The sequence below is a fragment of the Diachasma alloeum genome, unplaced genomic scaffold (genome assembly GCF_001412515.2).
Source record: "Diachasma alloeum isolate Michigan unplaced genomic scaffold, Dall2.0 Dall_scaffold_00424, whole genome shotgun sequence".
Lineage (NCBI taxonomy): Eukaryota > Metazoa > Arthropoda > Insecta > Hymenoptera > Braconidae > Diachasma > Diachasma alloeum.
The window spans coordinates 421,829-445,981 of record NW_021680563.1 but is presented as its reverse complement, the minus strand read 5'-3'; the positions used below and the strand labels follow the sequence as shown (position 1 = coordinate 445,981).

Sequence of the window (24,153 nt, the reverse complement as noted above, 5' to 3'; positions counted from 1 at the left end):
GCAGTAGCAATCTGGATTTGAGAAAAAAGTTTGTAGAAAAAAATCTTGATTATTATTTTGGATATTCCTGATGAGTTAAACTCAGATGAGTTAACCTTGAATCTGGCTCCATGGTAATTTTCCAGAATTTCTCTCTTCTTCCTTGGGTTAACTGTGCGTTTCATTCATCAGTAATTATTATAGAAAAATTTTCACTCACTTGGTCCTTTGATTTTTGGCCTCTTAAGTCGACGACGATTACCTATCCACTGAAGTACCAATATGGGACATTCCATGTCAACTCAGCCACACCGGATTTTTTTTTGTCTGGGAAAAATCATTGAGTAGGTGCATTTTGAGCTACTATATATAGACAATCATCATGCAAAATTTCATTGTCCTGCCACTTTTTGTTTCTGAGATAATCATTACGCAACTTGAAATTTTCAAACATCATTACGTCTGGAGCATCCGATTTTGATAAATAAAAAAAGAAAATTTTCGTTTTTTCTCGTACTGCAAGATATAAAATACTTCAGAGCTGTCAAGAAGCTCTTAGACCGGTTTTTCGAAAATTTTTCGCGTTTTCATTTTTTTTCACTCTAGGGCCGCTCGATATTCGATCGAAATATTTTTTTTATGATAGAGGATGTCCTTATATATATTTCTGATTGGCTAATCGGCCCTATCCAACCCTATGCATGCGGCTGTGGATTCTACACTGCACTGCATTCGCACTCCTATAGAACATAGGAGTACCATGGGAAACCACAGAAAACCCATGCCGGTATAGGCGGTCACTATATTAGCGACCTCCCGCTCGCCGGAGCTTCCGGTTGAAAAACTCGGTTCCACGGGGAATCGAACTCACAACCTTTCGCACACTAGGCTCGCACCTAGCCGCTTCGGCCACCGACGTCGGTAATGTCCTTATATGATATGAAAAAAATACGCCATAATGGAAGAGCGAAGCAATGCACCGGAAATTTTTTTTTTTCGATATTTTTGGGTTTTTCAGTTTTTAGGGGAGATCCATCGGTATTCTTTTAAAGAAATGAGTCGGCCAACCATTATTCTTCGTTCATATATGATGACATACAACTACACCATCATGTAACGGAAAAAGAGTGCGCCGAAAAAAAAAATTTTCGTCGAAATTTTTACTGGAAGGGTCGATAATAGAATTGAACATTATCATCATCGGAAGTTTCCTAAATTATGATCAAACAAATAAGAGGAAGAAACAAACGGAATCAATTAATTGATTTATCATCATCAGTCGGTTCCAAGGCTTTAATTCTAGAAAAAAACCTCAATTTCTTGATTGATTTTTTATCACCACACGATTCTGTGTGGATGGATTACCGAGCTCCTAGCTTATTCTATTCTTGCAACGAGGTAAGCAATTTTCACGTTCATCATATAGAAATGATCTTTATTCTCAGAATTGATATCTTCGGATTTCATAGAATGCCGCGGAGTGATAGAGGTGCGAATCCAATGCGGGCTCCTGGTGAGAAGGAAAACCTCGGTTATAATTTACGTCCGATTTCTTTGACACTACACGAGAAATTTCCTTTTTTACCATTGTTTACGAAAATTTGTGGTCAATGCCGAACGAGAGCTCCAACTTATGTTATTCCTCCATCTTTCCCCACGATTAAACTTAATGCTACACATCTTCAGCGTTCGGAAATTCCACCCGATATATCAATGCTCCAAGCCGAAACATGTGACCCAAATCTGGATGTGATGAACAGTTCTCTGAGATCAGGTCGATCTTTCCATCTTAATGATTCCGGCATATCAATCGACGACGAACCAGACGATGAAGCTGAATTCGACAGTTCTTCCATGGATTATGATTCGGAAGATGACCAAAGTGACATTGATCCATCTTCATCTAAGCAGTATCGATCTGCGAGAGAAATAGAATTAGAAGAAATGTTAGATGGTTTGAAGCAGAAATTCTAAGATCTGAAAAACTACCGTGAGCGCCTGCAAATCTTGACGGTTCATGCACAGTCGTGGAGTGCGCGGGAAATTGCTTCTGAATTTGGAACTACCAGATACATGGCGTCAAAAGCAAAAAGATTGAAAAAAATTAAAGGAGTGTTTGCTTCACCAATTGCGAAAGCAGGTCACTACTTAGCACAACCGTCGAGAAGGTATATAATTTTTACCTAGAGCACAGTCGCGTCATGCCAGGAATGAAAGATAAAATATCCATCAAGATCAATGGAGAGAAGAAAGTAGAGCAAAAGCGAATGATACTCGAAAATCTAAAAGTCCTTCATCGGAAGTACAAACATGCGAATGAAGATGCTAAGGTCGGTTTCAGTAAGTTTGCCGAGCTGAGACCTAAACAATGTGTAGTGGCGGGAGCAAATGGCACTCACGTGGTATGTGTTTGTACGTATCATCAAAATTGCAAATTGATGCTAGAGGCAATTAATATTGCGACTCTAACTCAAGATTCCCCCTGTCCACTCAGAGATTACAAAGATTGTCTAGCAAAATTGATGTGTACAAACCCAACCCCGGCCTGTCATCTGGATGAATGTAACGATTCTCCTGGAGTGAAATCATTATCATGTGAACTGAAGAAACTTCTCTCTGATTCTGTCGTGGAAATGGTTGAACTTCGTGTGTGGCAAAGTACTGACAGGTGTACCTTGAAGACACAGACCCTCCCGATGGATGAATTCATTGATCTTCTAATGGAACGATTGATAGTATTGAAGCCCCATCACTTCGTCGCTAAAGAATAATCGGCTTTTGTCAAACAGCGAGAAGAGAATTTGGATAATGGACAAGTACTAGTGCATTGTGATTTTTCGGAAAATTACGCTTTTGTGGCTGAAGATGCTGCTCAATCCTTCCACTACAATAATGACCAGTGTCCAGTTCAACCCGTTGTTTACTACTATCGCGAAAAAAATGAAATCCAACATCGGAGTTTAGTTGTTTTGTCGGACAGTGCGACTCACGATACTGCCGCTGTTTATTNCCCCATCACTTCATCGCTAAAGAACAATCGGCTTTTGTCAAACAGCGAAAAGAGAATTTGGATAATGGAGAAGTACTAGTGCATTGTGATTTTTCGGAAAATTACGCTTTTGTGGCTGAAGATGCTGCTCAATCCTTCCACTACAATAATGACCAGTGTACAGTTCATCCCATTCTTTACTGCTATCGCGAAAAACATGACACCCAACATCGGAGTTTAGTCGTTTTGTCGGACAGTACGACTCACGATACTGCTACTGTTTATTTGATACAGAAGATTTTAATACAGCATGTGAAAGATAACTGTGAAAGTATGCAGAAAATTATCTATGTCACGGATGGAGCTGCACAACATTAGAAGAATCGTTTTCAGATCACGAATCTCTTGCATCACAAGACTGATTTTGGCATAGATGCGGAAGCCCATTTTCATGCAACCGCACACGGTAAAGGAGCTTGTGACGGAGTAGGAGCTGTCTTTAAAAGAGAAGCGAGACGTAAGAGCTTACACATCGTTCATGGTGAACCAATCCTCACCCCAGATGCTTTGTTTTGATGGTCAAAATAGAATTTTGAAGGAATTGATGTTTTTTTTTCACCAAGGCAGAACACGAGAATATCAAAACTGAGTTGAGAGAGNAATTGATGTTTTTTTTTGACCAAGGCAGAACACGAGAATATCAAAACTGAGTTGAGAGAGAGCTTTGATAGTGCCAAAGCTATTCCAGCCATTCAAAAACACCATTGTTTTATTCTGATACCGGGAGAGCAATTATTAATTAAACGATATTCGGCTTCGNACACGATAAAGGAGCTTCTGACGGAGTAGGAGCTGTCTTTAAGAGAGAAGCGAGACGTAACAGCTTGCAAATCGTTCATGGTGTACCGATCCTCACGCCAGATGCTTTGTTTCGACGGTCAAAAGAGAATTTTGAAGGAATTGATGTTTTTTTTTGACCAAGGCAGAACACGAGAATATCAAAACTGAGTTGAGAGAGAGCTTTGATAGTGCCAAAGCTATTCCAGCCATTCAAAAACACCATTGTTTTATTCTGATACCGGGAGAGCAATTATTAATTAAACGATATTCGGCTTCGGCTAACGAGGAGGTTTTCCCAAAGCAAAAACAAACAACAACAAAACGAAAAATCCGCACAAGACAGTAATCGTGATGTAAATAATTCATCAGTGCATGTTGGCACTTGTCGTCGAAGAGAGTGGAGAATTTCTCCGTATTGTAAAAATGTAAAACGTGAAAATATAAAATGTTGTCATTATAGAAGAATAAAAATTGTTTTTTTCCCATACTTTTTCGTTATTGGAAAGCACAGTGTGTTGTTGAGAAAAGATTTGTAGTCGTATCAATAGTCTATTCTATCCAGCAGAACAGAAAATGTCTATTGACAAACCCCTTTTTCAGTAATAATAATGCAACTCTCCTAAACGACATACAAACGTAATAATTTCGAAGAAAAATTTTTTTCATAGCATTCTTTCTCTCTTACATGATGGCGTACTGTTTTGCCATCATATGTGAACAAAGAATAATAGTTGACAGACTGATTTCTTTGAAAAAAACCGATGGATCTCCCCTAAAAGCTGAAAAACCCAAAAATTTCAAAAAAAAAAAAATTTCCGGTGCATTGCTTCACTCTTCCATTATGGCGTATTTTTTTCATATCATATAAGGACATCTTCTATCATAAAAAAAAATATTTCGATCGAATATCGAACGGCCTTAGAGTGAAAAAAAAATGAAAACACGAAAAATTCTTGAAAAACCGGTCTAGTAGCTTCTTGACGGCTCTGAAGTATTTTTTATCTTGAAGTACGAGAAAAAATTAAAATTTTCTTTTTTTATTTATCAAAATCGGATGCTCCATTGAGAAGTAATGATGTTTGAAAATTTCAAGTTGCGTAATGATTATCTCAGAAACAAAAAGTGGCAGATCAATGAAATTTTGCATGATCACTGGCTATATGTAGTAGTTCAAAATGCACCTACTCAATGATTTTTCCCAGACAAAAAAAAATCCGGTGTGGCTGAGTTGACATGGAATGTCCCATCCCATATATATAATTAAAGTGAAGATACACAACAAAAAAATTGTTTCAATGTTCGATGGATTCAAAAACTGATTTTCTTGTTCTTTTTGGGCAGACGAACGGCCTGGATGTTGGGAAGTACTTCACCCTGTGCAATTTCACCTCCAGAGAGAACTCGACTCTATCGTTACGAATGGTCAATTGTAAATCTCATGGAATGATCTTGGTCTCCTTTTTTTTATGGGCACTGTTTTGGTACTTCTACTATTTTTACACTTTTTTATCTGTGGTGATTGATTTATTTATTTATTTATCGCAAAATTTAACCTCATCAATGGCTCAATTTTCATCAACAAAAGCTGTGATTTTTTTTCTAATCGATACTCGGCAATTGTGTGCATTAATAATCGATATTTTCTTTTTTGATAAAAAAAAATCGATACCCCGCAATTTCGAGATATGGTCTTCTCCTTTAGTATAATTGACTTCCACTATTTTTGCACTTTGTTATGTGTGGTGATTGATTTCTATATTTATTTATCACAAAATTTAACCTCATTACTGGCTTAATTTTCATCAACAAAAACTGTCATTGTTTTCTAATCGATACTCGACAAATGTTTGCATTGATAATCGATATTTTCACTTTCGATTTAAAAAATCGATACCTCGCCATTTTGAGATATGGTGTTCTCCTCTAGTATAATTGATACACATATATTATACATGGACTAATATACATAGACTATTATCCATACCAAAACCTCAAGTGTAATATACATGGTATTTTACGTGTAAAATACTGGACATTTTCGTTCATGTATTTTACATGCAAAACCCTGAGTGATACTCATTCTAGCTTGGGGTCGTCCGAACCCCGAGAACTGAGCCTCTACCTTAGATTATCCTCTGTGGGCCTGAGGGTCGATGCACAATGAAAAATATAAGGAATAAGAAATAAATGGTAGGAACAGTTGAGAACACGGACCTGTCGAAATGACAGCTGATGGACAACGTAATTTTCAATCAAGTTTTATGTCGCGAGTGATTATTACTACATCATAAAAGTGTGTTCAAAAAATTCATGAAAATATTCAAAAAATTTTCAAAGAGCCATTTTGGGATTAATTATGTATGTGTGGAGTATTCGGAGATTTGTCGTTTCCTCCCCCCCATGTCGACGATTTACTGACATCAGCCATTTGCCGTGGTAATTACGCATTCCTAATTTCTCCCTCAATTCACTCATTTCTCAATATTTATCAAAAAGGCTCTTTGAAAATGTTCCCAATTTTTCTAGTTTTTTTTAAATATACAATCATAATTTTTGAGGATCTCTTAGTGACAAAAAATCATAATGAAATTGCATGGCTTTGTAAATAAAAAATCAAATACAAAAAAATCTATATAACGTTCGGAAGATAGTACACCCGGGCCTTCAATCATTTTTTCCACTCATTATTTAAGATGCGCATCATCAAACTTGAAAAAACACCGAAACTGAATTTTTCAAAATATTTATTATCAAAAATGCCACAGACAAAATACTTCAAATTTTAGTGAAAATTTTTTAACATGCTGAAAACATATGATGGAAATTTTGGATCCCTTGAACACTGAAAAATTTTACCATTTATAAATCGCTGAGAAGGTACTCTAATACGATGCAGCTATTGTCGTACAATTGATGGGATGGATACACTAGCACAAAAACCTCCTCAATAATCGTTGTATACTCCGAGTGTCTAAATATAGTTATTTCAGTTCGTTCGCAAACTGCGTACATCCCCATCATCTAACAAATGATAGATTGTTTGTTTTATTCGGGTTAGAAATGGACCAGGTATCGGTAGAAGGTTTCTAAAGGGTGGTCATTATGTACAGACATTATCTTCAATTTTATTTAGAAAAAATGACCTTAATTATTTGAGTCGATCAATAAAAAATCACAGATAATTCAAGAAGATATGGACCCTTATCAGATCATGTAATTCTTTCTCTAATGTTTTTGTCTCATTTTGTGTTCTTATCAAAAAACAATCAACTAGAGGCAATAGTCAAGAAGATATTGCGAATGTTTCGGCAAAAGTTCATATAAATCAGTTTCTGCATAAATTACTCAACAAGCAGCAGACATACGTATCTGCCCGACTTTGAACACCGGTTAAAATCGATGTTCTAGGTTTCACGGGGTGGTTTGGTAATATGGGATTGACTTAGTGGAGAGTTCATTAGAGCAATTGGAACTTTTTTGGAAGGAACAAAAATATATAAAGTCAAAGGTCGTACGTGCAGTACTCTGAGAGTGCCTGATGTGGACGTTTCGTGCAATGAAAGAATTTATTTGAGTGTAAGGTTTTAGAAATCTTCCCTTGAAATTCACATACGACCTTCCACCTCTTACAATTTTAGTACTGGTGAATGGTTGTATTGTTCCACTGAAGAAGGATGACCGAAAAGTTAACCCCAAGTTACTTTTTAAAATACGAAATGTGACTTTTAGGCACTAACTTCCAAATGAATTCATGAAACGGTTCACACAAGATTTCGCTGTATGTTTATCAAGCTCGAAGTGTTTCCATGTAGAGTTGAATTTTCATGGTAAGTGAAATTGTTGAAATGTATTTTGTCTGGGAAAGTACAGAATAATTAACTAAAAATAATCTTATGGATAATTGTTTTATATGCGGTCTTGGAGAACAAAATGTGCTGTAAAGAGTTCTTTAAAGTTTACCTCGATACCATATTCACCGTAGGATCCCTCGGAGTAAACCGTCGATACGTATGACCAATTAGCACTCTTAACGACATCTACAAGTGCAATTGACTGGAAGGTATCTGGTGGTACCGTACGGGCGAAATAGTCAAATCTTGTTTTATCACTCAGTGCTTTTGCTGTTGAGGCCGGTGATATTTGGGGGATGTGAAATAGCCGCAGGAGATTGGCCACCTAATGGAAAAATTCCTCTATATAATAAAATTCCAAGTCAACTTTTGACGTAGTTTAGAGGTGTTTCAATACAAAAAAAAACTGTGAAACATTTCAGTGCGATACATAATTCTTTGAACTTTTGGAATTCAGAATGTAGAAATGTAAGGATCGAAGGAATGCGGGAGCAAAAATATTAGGAATGCACGAATAAGTACATGAATACCATTTTTTCGATGAGTGAAAATTCCTAAAATTATCAACAATTCGACCTCCTTCAATGGTAACCCCTTCCCTCCGGAATGAAACCCTCACTCCTCCACTTTCACTCAGATCGCCGCTTGGATACGCGCCAATTTCATCGGTATATATCCGACTCGACTAAGGTTTCACTGGTTGCGCAAATATACACTTGGCAAATACAACATTACACTTGATCTAGAATTCAACCAATTTTTTATCACGAATCCCATTAATGAATCCTCGGTTTGTTGCACATTCTTGCTAGTTTTATTTACAAAATTCCACGTGTCCAACAGAATCTCTAGATCAATTCAACTATTTTCATTTATCAACATTGGCAATAATTTCGATGGAGTTTAATAATTAAATGTAAATTTTAAATTGGAGTGGTAAAACGTTATATGTGCAATATGACAAGGTTCTTATCATTTCCGAAGGGGAGAATTTGAGATTAAAATACCAAAAGTTTCTTTCGTACCACGAAAATTTGCAACCGAAACTGTTGCCACCATTTTCTTTAAAAAGCAATTGCTATTGACATGACCTTGTAATCCACCGTTAGGGATGAATCGGTTTATTATGTTTTACTTCTGGAAGGAAGTTTGGTAATCGATATTTTCTTCGCTTCTGTAACTTTGAGTGAAAATGGCTCCAAATGTTATAAAACATGCAGAAATCATGTTTATAGACAATACCAGTGTATTTTTTCTTTCTAGAAGATCTTCGAGAAAAAATGGCCATATACGATATTGGACTTCTGCCACAGCCTTTATCGGACTGGTCCCGACAAAAAAAAACCATCACCTCGTTTTATTCAAATGTGCTCTGTGAAAATTTTTGGAAGAAGATTGTTTTATAGATGGAAATCAAAATATACTATTTATTTTTAATAGTTTGTAAACTATTTCACACACACATCTACATAGGATGCAAAATTTGAGTTTTCATAGATTCAATCAAAGGCTTTTGTCAGTTATTTGCAGAAACGTCACACCATGATTTTTCTGCCTTAATCTTAGTGACAAAATCCCTAAAGTTCAAGGTAATTCTTGTTATCATCAAGAATTCCTGATAATTAGAAATGGATTTCTCAAAAATGAAAAATCAGTCCAGAAAATTACCAATACATTATGTAAAAACTTTTTCAAAACTTTTCTTTCACTGTGTAATTGTAGAATTATTCAACAATCTTCTTGCAATCGAAAATAACATCTCTTACGTAGTTCGATTGAGAAAAGTAGAATGACCAAATATTTTCGTTCCATTGTTCTAGTTTAAACTGACGCTAAGTAATTTCAGCAGAAAATGACGGCCATCGATTTTTTTTAGAATTTCATTCCGCTGTGAAAATCGCAAGATAAAATTTGATGATTTTATCTGACGTCAATGTTAAGAATAGCAAAATATATTTAGAAATTATGCGGGTCTACCCCTGTTACATATTATTTTCAGAAAATTTTAGTCGTTGTAATGGTAGATTTTCTTGAATCTCGTAGGGGAAGGCGGGGCAAAGTGAAAAGTTTTGTGATCTCCGAATGTCAATATTTCCAGTTATAAACGAAATATTGGTAATTAGAGGCGATCACAAAACGTTGCACTTCACTCCGCGCTCCCCTAGTGACTCATTAAATGAAGATGACCGAAAATTGACCCAAGTGTTCACCAGCGGTTGAACAAATGTATAATTAGATTGAAAAGCCTATCATATCTACTATAAAATTCTACTGAAAATTCTGGTGCAACATCTGTATAAATATGAATTGGGTGAAAAAACTGGGAGATTCTCCCAGGGAAAAACAAATATTATTTTCAATGCAATTTCAATAAAAATTCAATACAATTTTCCAACTGATGCGCTCGGTCTTGCAATGAAATTTTTTCATATGCTGAAAAATACCAAAAAATTCTTAGTCATCATTTTCATATTTAAGGATATAGTTGTTATAATAATTTTTTTTTTTTTTTTTTTTTTTTTTTTTTTTTTTTTTTTTTTTTTTTTTTTTTTTTTTTTTTTTTTTTTTTTTTTTTTTTTTTTTTTTTTTTTTTTTTTTTTTTTTTTTTTTTTTTTTTTTTTTTTTTTTTTTTTTTTTTTTTTTTTTTTTTTTTTTTTTTTTTTTTTTTTTTTTTTTTTTTTTTTTTTTTTTTTTTTTTTTTTTTTTTTTTTTTTTTTTTTTTTTTTTTTTTTTTTTTTTTTTTTTTTTTTTTTTTTTTTTTTTTTTTTTTTTTTTTTTTTTTTTTTTTTTTTTTTTTTTTTTTTTTTTTTTTTTTTTTTTTTTTTTTTTTTTTTTTTTTTTTTTTTTTTTTTTTTTTTTTTTTTTTTTTTTTTTTTTTTTTTTTTTTTTTTTTTTTTTTTTTTTTTTTTTTTTTTTTTTTTTTTTTTTTTTTTTTTTTTTTTTTTTTTTTTTTTTTTTTTTTTTTTTTTTTTTTTTTTTTTTTTTTTTTTTTTTTTTTTTTTTTTTTTTTTTTTTTTTTTTTTTTTTTTTTTTTTTTTTTTTTTTTTTTTTTTTTTTTTTTTTTTTTTTTTTTTTTTTTTTTTTTTTTTTTTTTTTTTTTTTTTTTTTTTTTTTTTTTTTTTTTTTTTTTTTTTTTTTTTTTTTTTTTTTTTTTTTTTTTTTTTTTTTTTTTTTTTTTTTTTTTTTTTTTTTTTTTTTTTTTTTTTTTTTTTTTTTTTTTTTTTTTTTTTTTTTTTTTTTTTTTTTTTTTTTTTTTTTTTTTTTTTTTTTTTTTTTTTTTTTTTTTTTTTTTTTTTTTTTTTTTTTTTTTTTTTTTTTTTTTTTTTTTTTTTTTTTTTTTTTTTTTTTTTTTTTTTTTTTTTTTTTTTTTNCTTGTTATAATAATGTAATTAAACAACATTAACAATTTATTCATTTAGTCATAAGTTTTCAAGGCAATATGTAACTGTTCGTCATAATATACTGAAGAAATAAATATATTGGATCATTTATTTAAACATTGACTGAACCCGTGGAGCAAGGTTACCCATGGCCAGCAGATCTAGCCAATTTGTAGGTGAATTTTACTCAGCAGTGATGGATAACTGCGCAAGCCACTGGCTGGGTTTTTAAGCATCGCTACCACACCCGAACACATCCCAACTCAGTTACCCAACAGCTGGCTTCTGCCTCGCAAGAGAACCAGCAGCTAGCTGACTGCAATTCTCAATTTTTATCTGGAATCTATTCTGCTTTTATGCTTGTATTTCTCTTGTCTGAGCTTCTTCATGAGTTTTGCTGCAAACTTGCTCGGTGCATTCCAAAGTGCCTTATGAAAGCAAAAATTGTCTTAAATTTTTAGGGGAGATCTTTCCTCTAACTGCAGACTCCCAGGAGTCGCGGTTTTGTCTTTTCTGGGATTTTTGTCCTCGCTTGTGTAGGTCCAGCCCTTTGGAGACTCCTTATATTTAAAGCTATAAAGATAAGCCCGGAAGCACCTATGACCTGAAAGCATTGTGTCAGGTGATATTTAATCTCGACATGATTAAGGTTTAGCTACACACCGATCTGCTGGATTAGACGATGAATTTATCTCCTGCTAAAAGAGGTCTTCCACATTGACAGCATTAAGAATGGTTAGGCCTCTCCAAAATCGTATTGGTTATCGGCTAACAGCGGTTACTACTACTTGTGTTCTCTCATAGATGATGCACCCAGAAACTTGTCGACGAGATGGTAGCCTTTACTGCTTCCACTTGGCAGGGAAGGTGCCGCCTCGGAACACTGATTATGTGTATCCAAGAACAGTCCCGGCTGCGCATGAACAGTTGACTTCAGCGCGCCAGTGGCGATTCCATCCAGACCAAGGATTTGGGGGTAAGCACTCACTTGCAAGCTTTCAACAACTTTTCCGCGGTGATCGGGGAAACCATTACTTCATCTCCTTATTCTACAGTACGATGAGCCACGACAATTTTGTTCATGAGCTGGGAATACGTCGACGATGGTGTAGATTAACTTTTGATCACGACCTTGTATGTTCGGCTCCGAGAGTCGCTTTCCACTTCAGTAAGGAGGGCATGCCTTGAATGCATCTTGCCACAGTTGATGATCCTGTTGAACTTTCGGAGTGCATTAGCTTCTACTAATAGATCCTACTTAGATCCCACTCCTACTCCTACTTAGATCCTACTATCTATAGATCTGGATTCTTAGAATCTTATGATGCTCATGTCTGAATTTTTTAGTTGACCCTCGTGAGCCTTAATTTCGTGATTTCTCTTCCTTATGGATATATATTTGGAAATTAATAATGCGATGGGCACCATTTCTGAACTCGCATCGGTTGACATTGGAACGAATATTTGCAAACCACAATTGAATCGACTTAAACTATTGTATTTTGAGTAATTATCAAGAAATGGAATTTTGAAAAATTGAAAAATCTTGGAAACCACACTACCGATTAAGGGGTTACACTACTGAAATTTGAAAGTTCTACAATAAAGAAATGGCCTTCGTACGATTTTTCTCTCATGTGTAGTGGCAAAAAATAGTAGATTGTGCACCAAGGCTGGAAAACAGGACATTCTAACCCGTGTGTGAATTACAGTAAACACGCGGGTTTTGAGGTATTGCCCTGGATTACTAGAGTACAATTCATTACTCCATTTCACTACCGCACAATTCATTACTGTTCATTATATTATACGACAATTTAATCATGGCGCATTTTATTATAACTCAATTTAATTAAACTGTCATTTTTTTACAGTATCATTTTATTATAATGTAATTTTAACTCAAGGGTTAATATTATGAGAAACTCCGCGCAAATATTCCACAACAGCATTCTCCTCATTCCACTCCATCCCCACCGCATACAATTGAGATTCATAATCGACATATCTTTTGCCTTTTCGTCGAACAACCGTCCGACCAGTATTATATTGCTCCCACGTCTCCATCGATGCTTGCTCTACTTGTAGAGCATGGATAAATTTTCCGAGCTGCTCGTGCTTTCTCTCAACACGTTGGTGGAAACTATTGTGCCAGCCTTCCATCGAGTTATTAGTCCTGGGATCATGATTGACTACAGCATAGTAACAATTCCATAACATTGGTGAAAATCTGGCTATGTGGCGTTTATTACGACGATTAATGCCCACCCAGGTCTCTCTGAAATATTTCAGCAGATCCCTGAAATCATCAGCGTTGTCAATAAAATATGGAGTAGACACCAAAGCATCGAAAGCCCGACCCACATGATCCGTAGGAACAAATGCCAGGGCCATTAGCATCTTCACATGTAATGCAAAATTATCATCAGCATTGTAGCATCTCTTTAGTCCAATCGTCCCAAGATGACCAACAAAAGCTTGTGTGAAATGGAAGAAACATCCATGTACAGCAGTATCGGGAAAAACAGACTTGACCGCATTGATGAAACTAAGCTCAAAGTCAGATATAGATACCTCCGGCCCCATATCTTCATCAGTAATTTCACACAGCTTTCTTAATATACGTTTATACGTACTCTCTTTTTTCGATGATATTAGTACATATAGCAAAGGCACAGACTTAAAATCTGGATGTTCAGTAGTGGGTTTGGTTTGCGTTAAAGCCCCATGAATAGTATATAACTGAGAGAAAATTTTTGGAACAGATGAAAATGTACCATCAGATAACCAATTTCGGCATGACCTTAATCGTTATAAATCCTCCATCGTCCCAAATATAAGATAGCGATTATTGCGCGATTCACTGTCATAAAGTCAGAAATTCTCACCTTTCAAGGTCTGTCGAAATGGTTCTGAAATTTTGAGCTCGCTGATCGCATTTGGGGTCAACAGCTGGGGATTAATTAACCGACGCTGTCATTGAACAGTTTTCTTCAATGTATATACACTGGGTAGCTCAGCAGCAGTACTTGTCGATACCTTAGCAATGACCTTGCCAACAATAGCATTGGGAGGCTCGTTTCCTTTTACTCGTTTCTTAATCTTATTGATTAATTTACGAGCTAGATACACGAGCTGCATTAACCACATGACCGTGTGTTCCCACAGACAAAAGATTACCTATGACAAAACAATCATAAACTGATTCAAAAATAGAAGAAAAACTAAGTGCAAAATGTAGAGTAAATTTAATTACAATATCGAAACATAACAAAATAATAAATTACCAGTCTTATCAGATGACGTAGTTTGGGCAAGGGTATTACACTTCTTCAATGCACCTCCATAAAACTACGTTTGTCTTTGAATACTCACGTAATTTGTGAAATAAATAGCCATCGTGAAGAAGCATTTTTTTATTCCTTTGGCTTAATATAACATGAAGAGGCAACTTGACAAACATATAGTACGGATTCAATATAATGACTGACACTTATTTTCTTGTGGAACCATCAAATAATTTCACCCCACTATTTTATTTCGCAAAAATCAATATATTGATTGCCAATTCCGGGAAAAACAGTCACACAGCACTTTAAATTCAGGATATATCATTATAGGATTGTAATTCATCAATAAAATTTTATTACTAGAATTATGATGAATAATCCCTGTAAATGAATAACGTTATAATATATTGTCCCTGTAATAAAAAAAGCTGTAATAAATTGTCCTTGTATTAAAAAATGCCATAATGAATTGGGTCTGTGGTAAGTTTTTGTAATGAAATGTGCCGTAATATTACAGAATTGTAATAAATCGAGGTACAATCGGGTTTTGATGTCTTGTTTCTTTCCGAGGTACACATACTCTTTTTCGTCATAACTGCACAGTATAGTTCGATTTTTCTTCGTAAATGCAGGGAGGAACGTGGGTTATATCATTCCGAGGATCGTCAAAAACAGCAGAAATCCGAGGAATGTAATAAGCCACTTTCCTCCCGTCATTTGGGGAGGAAAATCGAACTTTCCGTGCAGATATGACGAAAAATATATTTTGAGCCACCTACGTCCATCCAATATGGCAGGGAACTTGAAAAAATCGAAAAAACCGATTTTGCACTTTGAAGGTCTAGGAAGTGAGTAAAAATAATCGGATCATCTTGAAATTGATAAACTACGTTCAAAATACTAGAATAAACAATACCATGGACCGAAATTTGAATCGAATGACTTTCAGATTTTGGATCACTCGGAAATCTAGAAAATGACAAAATACGAAACAATCGAATTAGCCAAATAGCTTCTGTGACTAGTTCGTACTGTTTTTCAGCTTGTACCTTCGAATATGTCGAAAATTATAGAATATAACGCCGTAGAACTCCAAAGAGGAATCTATTAATTAGCTAAATAGTGAAACGAAACGATTCAACTCCGCCTGTCAGTCAGTTTTCAATAAATAGCTGCGAAGAGGAATCGGTTTCCGAGGAAGACATGGACATATTCCTGTGAGAGTTTATGGAAGTAACAACATAAAACTAAATAATGATAGTTTCGCATCAATCAATAGAAAATTTAATGAGAAATGTTGCAACGTATTATTTTTATTAGTCATTCATATATAAATAGAAGTATTTATGATTGGGTGATCAAATTTCAGTAGTGTCTCCCCTTAAGGATATCCATGCGGCTTTTGTAGTGTGGTACAGACCACACTATAGATTCATCCATCTTCAATCATAACATTTATTATGGATTAAATTGCGTGAGAAAAATTTGGAAAAAATCATACATAATGTTAAGGCTTTCGCGGTCATGATTAATGACGTTATTGGCTTCCGGATGGATGCCGCGTTTTGTTTCAGCATTGCGCCGAAATGTCGCAAACATTGCAGTCTGCATCTTCAGGGCTGTGAGCTCCGATTGTGAGCTCCGATATCTGAGGGTAGTCCTTTTATGTCTTCCCCTGTGATGGTGGGGGTAGGGGCAGGGAGGGGGGGGGTCAGCCAATCATATGTTTTAATTGATCAGCTGATCAATGACTGCAATATTTGCGAAACGTCGGCGCAATGCTGAAACCAAACGCGGCATTCATTCAGAAGCCAATAATGTCAAAAATCATACATATTCAGCGTCATTCACATTACATTTTGTAACGAATTATTCCTTTTTTACACGGTCGTTGCTTATAAATAAATAATTGAAATTGTTGAAACTTTCGGAAACCTTAGATTTTAGGCATCAAATCAATTTTTGGTCAAACTCTGAATATAGATAAATTTGTTACGATTCCGAATAAATGATTGATATTGTTAAAAATTGATTGGTCATAGATTATCGATAGAAAATGCTCGTCATTTTCAAAAATTGCCATTTTTTAATTATTTCATTAATGTTCCTCCAAAAGTAGAAAAGCACTTCTCTGCAGAAAAAAAGCCAAAGTACTTGGATAAGCTTAATTTTCAATTGGTATGAACGATAGCATCAATTGAACTCTTCATTCAATAATTATTACATCATAATAATCGCATCAAAATTTTTGGTCTCTAATTCTTAATGGTTGTCATTTATTCTATTTATTATATCGAAGGACAAGGATAGAAATAAAATGTATGGGTAGTCTTTCATTATTCGAAAAATATATCAATTTTAAAACTTTGAGGAGACATTGAAAAATCAAATTTTTTATTGCTTTCGGCCCACGTTCTTTTGCATTTTTTTATTTCTTCTCGTTAAAATGAGATCATAAAACTTGAAAATATTCGTATCCTTCCCATATTTAAGATGAAATACAGTGATTCCGAGTTTTCACCGACAAAAATGAAAAAAAATCGAATTTTTCCATTTTCTAGCGGATGACCCTTTTTAAAAATTTTCAATCTCCAATTCATGACTTGAGCCCAACAGCTCAGTTGGGATAACACCCGATGCATAATCGGAAGGTCCCGGGTTCAAGGCCCGGTCTGGACAATCGACTTTTTTCAGTAAAAATTTTCTGGTTATTTATGTTGAGAATAATCCTGGTTCCCTTCCTACCTTATCTAAATCCCATCCCATCATTTCCTATGACGTCACAAATATGTGGAACGCTATATAAATTCCCTTCTTTAATGTTTAATGTAAAAATATGTAACGAGATTTTCTTGAGACGGGTTGAAATCCCCTTAAATAGGAAAGAGAACTGGTAAACTTATTATAAGAGAGACAGGAAGCGACATCTAGAAGGGGCTGAAAGAGCCGCGACTGGATGAGAAGAGCCAAAGACCGATGACAGGCTGAAGGCATAGCGGTTTTGGGTGGAATCGCGGCCGCTGGAAGTCTAGAGGACGTTACTAGCCTATCACTATTTTGGAATTCGCCCAACATTTGCTAGGGGAAAAGGGGCCGACGTACAGGCTGTCCAACTGGGCGACTCTAAAGGCTATGTCAGAGTAGACTAGGGACCAACGACCAGGTGAGAGGACTGGTGCCCCCGGGATCCCGTCGGGTTGATTGGTTAGGATAGGGTAACGGAATGACTTATCGTCGTTGAGATATCCAGACTAGGGGGAGAAGGCCCTAGTAAGATTCTGAGTTAGTCGAACCCGGACGCTCAAGCGGGGAAGTCGCAAGGATTTCTCCGGCGTATACTGTGGTGTTGGCTTGGAAGATAGCCAAGGGATTGGTGGGCGAATAGCTCAGCGCACCCAGGTGCATAACTGATGGTAGCGAATGTAGGGGAATGCAGAAGCATTCCCCACACGGGAAAAGAGTTATTTCAGAACTCTTGGTGACGACCTTGTTGTTTCCGACGTTATCCGGCTCGGCGAAACAAATGACGAGCATATGGGCACGTGGGTCTGGAGTAGAGATCGTCCTCCTGTAGACCCGACCATGTGCCGACATTTGAGTAGCCGGAGACGGTGACTCGCGATGACTGACGCGGTAACTGGTGGCCGAGAGTGTGGGTGGTCGTGAAGTGGGTAACAGTGTTCCACTTCGGTTGGACCAGCCTCTCGGCCTCCCAGGCTCTGAGGAGTCCCGGCTGATTCGCATTTAGCTCTGAAACCCTCCCGAGTCGAAATACTGGGGAGGTGGAAGCCTACTGAGAGAATGAAGAACCTCCAGAACGAGTGTAAATTTAAGTTACAATGGTAATCAGGCCGTAGGGCTTAATCTCCAGCCTGGAATAATAGCTTGTTACAAAATCGTTTATTTTGTTATTAATTTTTTTTTGATGCAGACAATCCTATGAGGATAAAAGACGTAAAGTTTATTAAGGTTATGTTGTGGATTATCATTTATTTTCCGAACAGAAGGTTTTTCCTCGTTTTCCTTTGAATTTAGAAAGATGTACAATATGAATCAAAATTTAGAACACTAAATAGGTTACCATAAATATAAATAGTAACAACAATGATTATTTTAATGATTGTTCATGTCAAAAATAATGAGGTCGCCCATGAACTTCTCATTACCATGCAATACGGATCATCATAGCAATCGATACAATTATATAAGAAAAGAGACAGACAAAATTTCGTGCCGTAAATTAAACGTAAATTAAATGAAACAATTGGCAAATAATATGATATCAGATAAAATACTAATAAATAACATACTAATGATACAATTCATGACCATGTGGTCAAATGTCTCATGAGAGTATGATTCGATGAGAGCGAAAATAATACGATATAAATGGCTACCTATCTCGAAAGTGGTCAGCGAGCGAAAGAGAGTGAGTCTTCACTCATTCCTCGCTCGCCGATCCAATTCTCCCCTCTCCTCGACCTAATCAGTGCAGTGGGGATAGGAATAGTTGTCAGGTGTAATCGTACCTAACTATTCATTACAAGCTGGTGACGTTTGGCATGCGATACTCCTGGTGGACCTCGCCCACTCTACCATGTCACACTGATGCTAGCTGGGCAACTCTTTGCGCAGCCACAAAAGTCCTCTGAGTGGACGAGTTTGTCTCAGAAGCCGGTTTTCGTCGAACGTCCCATGAAGGTTCGGCTGGCGCCCAATTATCGAGCGATAGAGACAGCTAACAAGTAGTTTGGACTTTTCCTAGGTGAACAACCCGGGAAAATATCCTTACAAACAGTACCATTCATCACATTTATTGTTCAAAAGAGAGGGATAGAAACAGAATTGATGGGTATTTTTTCATTTTTCGAAAAAATATCCATTTTGAGACTTTTCGAAGTATTGAAGAATCCATTTTTATCGCTCACATGGTTTTACATTTTTTTCATTTCTTCTCACTGAAATTAGATAATAGAAATTGAAAATATTGATATCCCTCTAATACTTGAAGAAAAAAAAGTGATTCAAAGTTTCCGCCGACATCAAAAAATGGTTTTTAATTCCATTTTTTAGTCGATTCTTCCTTTTTGCTTCCGAGTGGAAGCATTGTATTCATAAAATCTACAATTTCCATTTTTTTTTGTGTGACGATGACTAATTTTGGTCTTAGGAGTTCGAATATGCTGTTTTTAGATCATGTCCGTATGTATGTATGTAAGTATATATATGAACTTTTTTCAAATTTAGTTTTTCGACGATCATTCAAAAAATAAAATATTCTTTTGGGTGTTATCTCGGTCGAGTTCAAAGATAGTGGCGATCGCATCATTTGCTTTGAAATTATAGCCTTAAAAAGCGTTTAATCAAGGTTTAATCATGGTCTGGTAGAGATTTAGTCGAAGTTTAGCCAGGGTTTAGTTGGGGTTTAGTCGGGGTTTAGTGAGGGTTTAGGCGGGATTTAGTCGGAGGTTAGTCAGAGTTTAATCAAGGTTTGATCAAGGTTTAATGAATGATCAGTGGAACTTTAAACCTGTTTAATCTTAATTTGGTCGGCATCTGTTAGATGTTTAACCAGGGCATATGGAGTTTGTAATAGATCTGTGGAACATTTAGGGATCATATTAACGTTTCATGGGTGGGATATCTTCTTCCCAAATTTACCATTCAGAAGCAAATTGCTAATTTATAAACAAAAACGTTACTTGTCTTGAGTCCAATTTAAGGAAAACTATTTAGAAGAAAAATGAAATTTAAATAATTTACTGACGACCGAGGAAACATTAACATTGATGTATCAGGAGCATGACATCTCATAATATAAAATTTGACATTCATTTCGTTTTTACTCAATTCGTCTAATTTAAGATAAATTCAGTTTATTAAAAATTGTTCATCTCAAATTGTCTTTAAAAAAAAAATTGAATTTTGCTAAGGTTACACTTCAGGAAGGCTCACTACTCATCTAAAATTAATGACAGAAAACCGAATGTGCACTTTTTTGTTTTCATTTGATTAATCTAGTCGGACGCAAATGCTAATATTTAACAAAAGAACTATACATGATTTAGACCTGTGCAATTGTCGTTTCCTCTGATAATAATTGGAATCTGATCATAGCAATGAGGAGTACCGATAGCCTCTTATTATATGAAGAGAAAAATAGATTTTCGAAATTTTCGACAACATATGGAAAAACTTTTCCATCACCCGAATGAGATTTCGAATGATTTTTGTTTTATAATAAAACAAAAACCGTGGAACACTTAAAAAGGAAACACTGTTAAAAATTTCAAACTATAATTTCCGGTACACTTTTCGGAAATTTGTATTACATTCAAGTTCCACTAAAATTTCAAGAAATTTCGCCATTGAAAATTCTGAATTTTGTGGGAAAATGAATGAGAACTATAAAATTCAGTTTAATAATCCTCTAATAGCAAAGGGGACAATTCCAGCGAATATATTATTGAATTTTGAATCATTTAAAAATTCAATGTTATTTGGCGCTGAAATTCAAAATTCAAATCAATTAAAGTATTGCCGTCTTTATGCTGCTCAAAATGGAGGCATTTCAGTGAATTTTCAGTGAGATCTCAAATTTTATCATATTTCTCCCCCACATCGCATTCAGGGTCACTGTCTTGAAAATTACTAGTCAACTCTACGAAATTCCATTTTTTTCCAACATTATAGTAAAAGTTAAGATAACCATTTTTTTCTAATAATTCAAATAGGAAAGAAGAGAAATGAAGAACAACCATGGATAATCAGCCGTAGTTCCCCGAGTGCTTCAAAATTGTCGAAAATTTTCTCATAGTTTTATTGCATAGCAATGAGAGGGAGAAATTTTGCAAATCAAAATCCAATAGAGCGCAATAGGCATTTTGTTGCAAAACTTATACTGTTATATTATATCATTAATTTAACCCCTTGCAAAGTAAAAAAAAACGGTGTTAATGTCTCCAGTGTGAGGGGTTAAAGATTTCGGTGTTGAAATCAACTCTGTATGGGAGTTCAATTCCCTTTCAGCCCAGAGTCAAATTTTGAGCACAGAGTGGATTTTTATTTTTCACACCGAAGTATGTTAACTACCGGGTTTATTTTGACATCATGGCGGTGTTAATTTTTATTCCATTCATTACTCAACTCCGAAATGAATTTACTGCATGCACTCTCAGCGGAAGACGGTGTGGACTTGTTTTCACTCCTTTTGATGTGGATATACACATAACAAGAATAAGAATGAGTCGAGTTAACTTAATCTAATCCTGAATACGGAAAAGGCGAAAAAAATGAAATAAAATAATATAATATAAACTAATCTAGCGACAAAGCGCCCGTTGGCTAGGCAATTAAAAAATGCATAAAATTTGAGTCACTAGTTATCGTGAAAAGAGCAAAAAAATCGGTCACATTCATACATCCGAACATACATATATACTAGATCTAGCCAAAATAAAATAATGTATTGTACGAATTGAAGATGTTGTGAAAAGATTCAATTCACTAACAAATGCAATTACGTTAACCCTTCAGAACTCGCGCTATAAGCGCCGCGCCGCCTTTTTCAAATTTTCGCTTGCCTCTTGTAAAATTGAGCTTTCAAAAAATTGAAAAAATTAGAATACCTAGCTTGAATCATTTAGAATGGATTAGCAAGGTTCTTATCCGCTGAAAATCCATCAAGGCTACGAAAAATAATAAATTGTTGAGGCTCATACGTAAAAGCGGCGCCGTGCCGCCCAGCGCGAGTAACGAAGGATGTAAAATTTTCAATTCCGCTGTTGCTGTTTCCCGCTCGCCGCACGCTCGGCGCGTACCTATGAACGTGACAACGCTGCGTTACTGAAAGCACGGGCGGCGCAGCGCTCACCACGCGAGTAACGAAGGTCGGTGGCTGAGCGCGAGTTCTGAAGGGTTAATAAATCAGAGTATATTTTAGAAGCCATTGAAAGTATATACAAAAGTGAAGAAAAGGGGTGATCCGCTAAGGAGTCAGTAGCCGACTGACTATTTGAGGTATCGGCTGAATAAGTCGATGAAATAAATCAGAAATACACACGTGATACGATCAGTGCGAGTGAGACAGTGGGAGGAGTTTTGTATCAGGAGTTTCTATTATTCATTTTTTCTCGTTGATGGTGGTCAGCGCGTGTGTATGAGTGTGTATGTAGCAAGCCGCTACGTGGCTCCCCTGCTTACGTAAAAATTAAGTTTTTTAGAACTGCAACAGAAAAATTATTCTTCATGGAACAGAAGAAATTTTCAGTTGTTTAATTAAACATGTGGAATGAAATTTTCAAGCGCGTGACAGTGAAAGAAAAACTATTCTTGGTAATGATGGATTGTCGGTTTGTCAACACTTGTTACGCGTCTCCCCCGTCTTCCAGTGTCAGCTGCAGTACTCGTGCTTGGCTGCGGTTGGTCCTGTTGTTGTTGCTGCTGTTGTTGGGGCTCGTCGCTTTGGCACAGTGGTTACTCTGGAAGTTAATCTATGCCCTCTGGCAGTATCTATGATGCCTTTAACCTGTCTATGGAGATTGGTTGAACTGGCGTCGGCATGCGTACGACAACGTGAGAGCTGCTGGCCAGGTCTTTGAATGTGAAGGTCGGTCGTGTACCATGCCCAGATAAGGGCGCGGGTGCTACGCGTTCAAAATGTCGCCGAAGGTCACGTAGTAGCTCTGGTGTTCCTCTCCTGTCCGTTGGTGTGAAAAATTCTCCAGAGACTTGGATGTTCTCTCCGTATGTTAACTCTGCTGGGATGCTCTGAATGTCCCAGGACATTTCCAGAATGTTCGAAGTCCCAGCAGGACTAGAGGTTAGGCGGTGTTTGAGGTGAATTTGAGAGTGAATTTCTGTGGTTCCCGGTAGCTTAGTCGGTAAGAGTGCCCGGCGCGTATCTGGGAGACCCGGGTTCGATTCCCGGCTGGGTGAAGCGGAAATTTTTTCTCTCTAAATTCTAATTCTCTTAGAATTTTTTTTTTTTTTTGCGTCGTGGTACCTTGCGTCGTACCACGAGTCTCCATGACAGCGCAGGACCGATTTCAGTTCCCTGTGGAGTCTCTCGACGAGTCCATTGGCTTGTGGAGGAAGTGGTGTTGTCAGTTTTCGTTCTATTCCCAGAAATGGAGTGAGCTGTCTGTAGAAAGTCACAACAAAGTGTCTTCCTTGGTCTGATGTTATTCTGGCTGGAACGCCGAACTTTGAAATCCAATGATAGAGGAGTGCGTAGATCACGGTGTTGTGTTCTCATTTTGACCAGAATTGCCTCTGAGTAACGCCTGAATGGGTCGACGATGGGTATACAGTATTTGTGAACTTTCAATGTCGAAAGCGATACCAGATCAATGTGAATATGTCCGAACCGTTGCGAGGGGAGTTCATACTCAGCAATTGGTAAGGCTGCGTTACGTGACATTTTTTGGTATTGATATGGTGGGCAGTGTTAGCTCCATTCCACAGAGTCCTTGTTCGTGGATGGCCAGACAGTTTCGCCACAAGTCTTCGGGTTTCCTTTCGCCCAGTGTGTGCTAGCGAGTGGAGTGAGTATACTACAGGTTTTATCAGCTGACATTCTCTGGATCTGTGACGTGTCTTATATTTGTGGATAATCGGGCAATATAGTCCAATCTTAGTTTTGAGGCTTCCGCGGCCATGATTATTGATTTGATTGGCTTCCGGATGTTTGCCGCAGTCCGCAGTTCAAACGTTACAGTTTGCATCTTCAGGGCTATGAGCTCCGATGCTGGGCTCCGATGTTTGGGAGAAGTTATCCTGTCCTGCGATGGTGGGGGGTTACGAGGAGGCGCAGGTGGGGGGGG

The 24,153-nt window shown here is 36.3% G+C and overlaps 1 protein-coding gene across 5 annotated transcripts in view; it reads right to left on the bottom strand.

The window, feature by feature from the left end:
• Positions 1-6,535: 6,535 nt before the first annotated feature.
• The window catches only part of LOC107042149 (metabotropic glutamate receptor), a 243,903-nt gene continuing 226,285 nt past the window's right edge, over positions 6,536-24,153 (bottom strand). For all 5 annotated transcript variants that reach the window (XM_029126401.1, XM_029126402.1, XM_029126403.1 and 2 more), the window contains 2 exons: positions 7,769-7,984; positions 6,536-6,829 (listed from right to left, as the gene is read on the bottom strand). In XM_029126401.1, coding sequence (XP_028982234.1) covers positions 6,668-6,829; positions 7,769-7,984 — 378 coding nt within the window. In that variant the 3' untranslated portion in view covers positions 6,536-6,667. The remainder of the gene's footprint in view (positions 6,830-7,768; positions 7,985-24,153) is intronic.